Source organism: Polyergus mexicanus, unplaced genomic scaffold (assembly GCF_030449975.1).
Source record: "Polyergus mexicanus isolate NDT 795.1 unplaced genomic scaffold, iyPolMexi1.0 SCAF_20, whole genome shotgun sequence".
Taxonomy (NCBI): domain Eukaryota; kingdom Metazoa; phylum Arthropoda; class Insecta; order Hymenoptera; family Formicidae; genus Polyergus; species Polyergus mexicanus.
The window spans coordinates 5202079-5209403 of NW_027223340.1; the positions used below are offsets into that span (position 1 = coordinate 5202079).

The 7325-nt window shown below is 31.2% G+C and overlaps 1 protein-coding gene across 2 annotated transcripts; it reads left to right on the plus strand.

Annotated features, from left to right (window-relative positions):
* Nucleotides 1-353: 353 nt before the first annotated feature.
* Hs3st-b (Heparan sulfate 3-O sulfotransferase-B) lies at nucleotides 354-3664 on the plus strand. 2 transcript variants are annotated; one of them, XM_070311628.1, is made up of 4 exons: nucleotides 354-455; nucleotides 1559-2165; nucleotides 2495-2985; nucleotides 3306-3664. In XM_070311628.1, exons 2-4 carry the CDS (start codon nucleotides 1687-1689, stop codon nucleotides 3428-3430), a joined length of 1095 nt encoding a protein of 364 aa, XP_070167729.1. In that variant the 5' UTR covers nucleotides 354-455; nucleotides 1559-1686; the 3' UTR covers nucleotides 3431-3664. The 2 variants fall into 2 exon arrangements, with proteins under 2 accessions (XP_070167729.1, XP_070167728.1); XM_070311627.1 differs by having other exon boundaries at nucleotides 376-440.
* The last annotated feature ends 3661 nt before the right edge of the window (nucleotides 3665-7325 follow it).

Sequence of the window (7325 nt, forward strand, 5' to 3'; positions counted from 1 at the left end):
AAAATATCTTATTACTATCAAACTTGAAAAAAAAAAAGGAAGAAGAACATTGACGTGACATGAAATGTGGCAATAATTGTTAACAAACTGTAGTTATACGAGATCGACTAGACGCAATATCCTTTGATTTCCCTTAAAAGATTCTACAAAATGAAGGAGTAAGAAGAATATTTTACGCACGCATGTTGTGGCACATTGGCCTTTTTTATATAATAATTGTAATACGCATGATTCGCCGCTCGAGAGGCGAAATGGCGTCTATAGACTATGTAGGAACAATAGTTACGGCTCTGATCGTGCCGTTTGATAACGTGCTAAATGTGCACTTTCCGCGCGCGAGAGCGGGTATCCGCATCCGCGGCCTTCCACCGGCTGCATCAGTCGCACGTTGCCCGATGACGGACGCGCACGGGATGAAAAATAACGTGTCTTCGACAGCGGTACGCTATTCCGGGGTAAATGCAATTCAAACAGCCGGGTAGCTGCTGCAGCTAACCCCCAGTCTGACAGAGTGATCGAACCTTACGGGTTTCCTAGTCCCGACGAGGGTTTCAAAAATTTGTGATAAACGCAGCAGCAAAAATCTCTCACTCTTCACGTTTTCTTGGATTCTTTTTTTAAATTAAATTAAGAGCGCAGCAATTAATTTTTTTATATTATCATTATTCTCAAATAAAAGTGTGTGTATAAAATTTTAGTATGCTATTTCGGGGTGCAATTCAAGCCGGGTAAATACTACAGCTACCCAGTCTGATAAAGTGATCGGACCTTTCTCGGGGTTCCAGGATGTCTTAACAAACGTTTAAAAAATTTTAGATAGACGCAGCAGCAAAAAAAAACAACTCACTTTTCACGTTTTTTTTTTTGGATTCATTTTGTAAATTAAATTAAAAGCGCAAATTTATTTGTTATATTATTATTATTCTCAAATAAAAGAAAGTGTGTGTATATAAAATGTTAGTTATAAAATCAAGAAAATCCATTAGATGAAGAAAACATTATTTATATTAGAGAGATTTTTATTACATGCGTGTTGATTTCCAAATTTTATTATTGATTTAAGAAATATAGTTTCGTGATCGCTCGGCTGGTTTTTTTCAAAAACAAGTTTTTTTTGGATATTCTGGTGAACATTTTAGGAATTTGAAAAATATAGGAATAAAATTCTATTTGTTTAATTATATTTTCAATATGTTATAAGTCAAGAATACAAAATTATTCTATATCTTATTATTTCTAGATAAAAATACATAGCGCGATATTAAATATTCAATATTTTTGTATTCTAATTCTAATTTTAAAATAGAAAGATTTATATAAATTATTGTTTGTTTCCTGTATCTTTTCTTTACAATATAATAATCTTTCAATTTATTTTTCTAATATATGCAATCAAGATTTAAAAGTGTTCACCCAATGTCCTAGTTTGGATGATATAAATATCATCATATCGGTATTCGATTTTTCGTCAACTATGAGATACACCAGTTGCATTTCCGCGCACGATTCATGAACAAAGATTATTCTTGCTTTATCATAAAGGATAATGTATATATAGGATATCACGATATCACGAAGGGTGATCGATGCGAGCAAATCAGGGTCGATAAACGAGACGACGGATGCTGGGACGATATAATGGCATCCAGAAAGCCGACAAAATACGACGATTCGTAAAATCACGAAATGGAACTGCGTAAAAGCTCTTGGAAGATTTTAATCCTCGTGTGCGCGTTGGCCATTTACCTCTGGATGCTCCTCGTCGATCATTCGCACATGTTAGTCGACATATCGCAGAAGATCACTCTGCAGAAAACACGGATCTCCGTGTCAATGAAAAATGTTCTGTATCAAAGTCTTGATCAATCGAAGATCGAAGATGTATCTCTGGATGATCGAACAGATTCGAACTCGAAAAAGCTGCAGTCGCTATCACTCCAAAATTCGAGCGACGCACTCAAAGGAAAGGTATTGAAATATCAGACATTCAAGCAACAAAATCTAATACCAAGCCGACAATTGCCGACCGCACTAATAATCGGGGTGAAGAAAGGCGGAACGAGAGCCCTTTTGGAATTCCTAAGATTGCATCCAGCGATTCGTGCTGCCGGCTCGGAGGTCCATTTCTTTGATCACCATTATGTTAAAGGATTTCGTTGGTACAGGTACGTAGGATAAATTGTTTCTACGATTAAAATTACAAAATTACAAACACGAAACAGCATCACTCCATTTACTGAAAAAAATTTGATATTATAAAATTCTTGAAATATAAATTTGTGATGCACTGCTGTCCCATATATGACATATACAATATATACAGAATTGAAAATATATAGATACTATTTTTAAATTCAAAATAATCTTTCTCAAAAAAAACTTTCCATTTCTTTCTTACACGAGAGATCACATCTTTGTCGTTATATCACGATTCACTGAACATCCTGTACGACAGTACTATAAATGCCTATAACATTTTTCTGTCAATAATTAGACGCAGGATGCCCCCGACTCTAATCGGTCAAATCACCATGGAAAAGACGCCGTCATATTTCGTGACGAGCGAGGTGCCGAAGAGGGTGAAGTACATGAACCCGGAGATGAAACTAATCGTCGTGGTGAGGGACCCCGTGACCCGAGCGATTTCCGATTACACGCAAGTGAAGAGCAAGCGCCGCAAAATGCCGCGATTCGAGGATCTGGCTTTTTTGAATGGATCGAGAATCGTAGACACTTCCTGGGTGCCACTGAAAATCGGGGTTTACGTACGGCATCTAGAAAGGTGGTTGCAATACTTCCCGCTGTCGCAGTTCTTGTTCGTATCGGGCGAACGCCTGATCGCCGATCCGGTGATGGAGATCACCCGGGTACAGGACTTTCTTGGTCTCAAGCGAGTGATATGCGAAAAACATTTCTACTTCAACGCCACCAAAGGGTTCCCTTGTTTGCTCAAGTCGGAGAATCGTGCGACGCCGCATTGTCTCGGTAAGACGAACGAGAAAATTGTTCATTTCAGGAAGAGAATTAATTATAAAAGATAAACTTTCCAGGAAGAAAAGAATGTCTGTTATCGCAATTATTTGCGAAAGTAACAATATTTTTTTGCAAAAATAATTATAAATAAAATATTGTACGTGTTTGGATCTTCAAATTTGATACAATATCTCTTTAAAAAAAAAAATCCATTCATTTCTTCAAGTAAAATTTTTTCGTTTGTACACAGAATATTATAGAAATTGTATAATGTTTGAACTTATTAAAATATATTATATATTTACTATTAATTAAAATATATTATATTTTAGGAAAGAACAAGGGACGCAGTCATCCCTATATCGATCCCATGGCAATTCAACGTTTACGAGATTTTTATCGGCCATTCAATCAGCGCTTCTATCAATTGGCGGGTATGGATTTCGGCTGGTACTAAAAATTCACACCTATCTTATACATATCTTAAGCAGGAAAAACGAAGTCAATTTTCATTATATATATCATAGCTAATTCGGTCATTTGCACTACGTCACGCTACGTGTGCGTATTAAAGACTGCTATACGTGTGAAGTTATCTAATAAAAAAGAATAATATAAAATAAACATTTTAAGTAATTAAAATCCAATCATGATAAGTTGTCACTTTATTTAATATATTTAATTTATTTAACATACATTATTTTTTCGTCATCGAAATGTTTATATATTATATCATTATCATTCAGATACTTCATAAATAGCAGCCTTTAATGTGCACCAGTATATTAATATAGTGCAAATGACTGTGTATATCTGATGTACAATATATCTGATAGATACATATTCACAATCATATCAGAATACGTCATTAATTCATAGTACATGTCATTAATTCATAGCGCACAAAACTTTTCTCAAATTTTATTTTTTTTCTCCTAAATCTCGAAAGAATCTCTCTTAATTTTTTATCATGTCAATTTAACGTTAATGTGCCGATAAATAATTTATAAAAACTCAAAACTTTGTATAAGAAGTATACTATACAGTATACAATAACATGGAAGTCACTGCTTGTTGCTTACTGTTGTAAAATAATTTATCTCTAAATTCAACTATTTATATAAGATTGAGTTACGATGTGTAAAGACGAATTCATTAAGTTTACTATCTCTTAAAATTATGAGCAGTACGCTTCCCGTCCGAAAGTCTTGACGAAAAATCGCCACATATATCTATATTTCCTATATATTTATTATAATTATATTATAATATTATCATATATTACAATAATTACATATAATCATCAATATATTTAAGAATCACATCTGAGATACTTCCATATATGCAATGAAGAGATTATAAAATTTATATAAATATGTACAATAATGAATGAAAATGAGAAAAATTACGTATAGTTAACTCGTATACAACTAATTTTTCTTTTTTTTTTTATTTAGATAAAACTGATATAATTATATATCTTAATTAGTTGAAGAAAATGCAAACGATAAACTATTTATTGACTTTCTTTGTTATTTCTTTTTAGCTCTTTAATCTAAGATGTTCCATAAGTGAAACAATAGTGCAATATTAACATATCTTTTTACATTTTAGCTTAGATGTGCATAAAACAGCAAATGCGGTTATTATAATAATTATGCAATGATTAAGAACGGAGTAATTAAAAAATTGTTACAAGGCAAAAAAAGCATACGTACTATTCCATCTAATCATATTTTAGAAAAAAAGAACAAAATTTTTGTTGGAAAAATTTGTCGAGTAATCTTCAGTAACTACATTATCACCTTATAAATTATTTAAGTTTAATAAAAATAAAATTTTTTATTCAACACGAAATTGATCTATTATTAGCTGCATATGAAATATCAATAGGGGGTGTTTCGTGTTAAAGAAAAAACAATTTATAAATTTCAATCTACCTCCTTACTTTTTGATGCTATATGCCGGTAATTTCATATTCCATTCGCCCTAGATAATGATTCATTGCGTATTAATTTTCGATATATACCTAATGTATATAACGATAAATAACTAAAAACAATACCAAAATTAACTAGTTCCTAAGTATTAAAAACTAGTCAATATTATCAGGAAAAATTGTGGAATAGCCACGTAGAAAATTTCCGATATATGTAGATGAGATTATGACCCAAAGATTAATCATACAGTGTAAAAAATATAGGTGTAATAAATAATAGAGACATAATCTTTAACGAATCGATAAATCGATATTCTTTTTTAACAAACATTATGGATTTATTTCTGATATTAGCTTCAACTAGTCAAAAATAAGCTTATTTCCAATTCTTGCATTTCACGATATATTCTGTATAAATTATAAACGTTTATATAAGATAAACCTCTAACGAGATCAGAATAAATTAAAATAATTAAAAATAAATTCGAAAATTAAAAAGCTAATTTAGATGTAAGAAAGCAAATTATATAGTGAATTATTCCATAAGTTTAAAAAAAAATTAAGTTGCAATATAATATTAATACGTTTTGTATATGTGCGAAGAAGAGTAATAATTGTTATTATAATCTATTCAACGACTGTCGACGACGATTGCAGGATTATTTATCTAGTATGTAAGAACAAAAGTAGGAAATATTTAGCGAGATAGGATTCATATTCATGCGAACGGCGAACGATGATATAATAGTAAAGCACAATGCTTTTGCTCAAATTGTACCACAGGGCTGTCAATATAAATATAAGTATTTCATATCATGTTTTAAATACACAGATAATTTGACATGTAGAACAAAATATATATATATATATAAATGCTGTATAAAAAGGTTCAAAAATAACTGTGATTCTTCCAACGATAAATCTTACATGAATATATATCCCGTTTTTCTTTACAGCTCATTAATTATGAATAGCAAGTGTTGTATTGGAAAGACATTATTTAATTTTCACCGAATTAAATTCGATACATTATAAAGGTTACATTATCGATCTTTTCGAAACTTACACCTGTATCTTAAATTTGATACATCTTCAAATGTGTAAGAAGCAATCGATTAAATAACTAATTAAATAACTTTAAATAATTCATTCCCAATCTTAATTCCCCTTTCTATCGTATCTCTTTTCTATGATTTTTTTTTTCCGGTGTTTTATATTATTGTTGAGATAAATTTTTATTAAAGAAGATTTTTCTCTTTTTATTTTCTGCTCCATCGCACGCTGCGATGGAATTTTAATTTTAATAAATAATATGTACGCACATACCTGACTGATACATACCTGATAATCCTGAAATGTATACTAATAACATTTTTGCTGTGCAAAAATATCGTCGTAGAGAAAATGTCGATCCATTCCGGGCGCACATACAGAAGTGGACGATACGCGATATCAAAGTATAATAACAGCCGCACATGATGCTCGCATTACGATTAAGTACTTTTTGAAATACTTCTGATAATTCTTCACGCACAAAACTAGCACTTTTAAACAGGAACAAGTATGAAAAATACAGAGCGGCTTGAAAGCGACTTTACGATCCGGCACGACACTTTTCATAATGAAGTGAGATTTAAAAGGCGATCTATCGAAATACGATGTTGCGATTCTCGAAGTATCGAAACGACCAAAGCGCACCAGGCGGATCGCAGTATGTAATAGTTTAACCTAGAAAAAAAAAATTCGACATATCTTATTAGAAACATTTGGAAACAAACGAAACGGTAAAGTAGTTAAATACGACAATTCATGTTTGATATAATTTAATATTTAAAACAATATATATTAACTTTTATATTCTATGAAGATTCCCTTTATTGAGAGAGAGAGAGAGAGAAATGAACATTTTGAAATATATTCACGCGCGTGCGCGGAAAACGCTATATAACGCCACATCCGTTTCTTATACAATTCGAAAAATATTGTTATATGACAATTCATTTTTATACAATTCTATATCTCTAGTCAGAAGACATTCTTTCTTTCTGATATTGCTTTATCATTACGTCATGCTGAAACTGATAACGAGTATTAATCGACACTAATAAATTACTTTAAAGCCCAAGAAATAATTTATACTATAGTACTTTGTTAATAAAAAGTACAATTTGTAAATAAAAAAAATTTGCGTACAATATAAAGTACAATGTAGATTAGTATTTTTCTATTTTTACATTACAAGTTAGAGCTAAAATTAAATGAATATAAAAATATATGTGTAGCGATAAAAGCATTGTTCTTTTTTTCAGATCACAAGATTGGCTGAACCATGGAAAATTTGTCGCCACAAAACTTTCTTTACTATGTTAAACTACTATTATATATAAGGATTATACCATCATTGTAAATTATC

Bases quoted from the DNA above. Each gene is read 5' to 3' on its own strand.
- Hs3st-b (XM_070311628.1), top strand. From the start codon at position 1,687: ATGGAACTGCGTAAAAGCTCTTGGAAGATTTTAATCCTCGTGTGCGCG. The intron at 2,166-2,494 runs GTACGTAGGATA...GTCAATAATTAG, and splicing joins AAAGGATTTCGTTGGTACAG to ACGCAGGATGCCCCCGACTC. The intron at 2,986-3,305 runs GTAAGACGAACG...ATTATATTTTAG, and splicing joins TGCGACGCCGCATTGTCTCG to GAAAGAACAAGGGACGCAGT.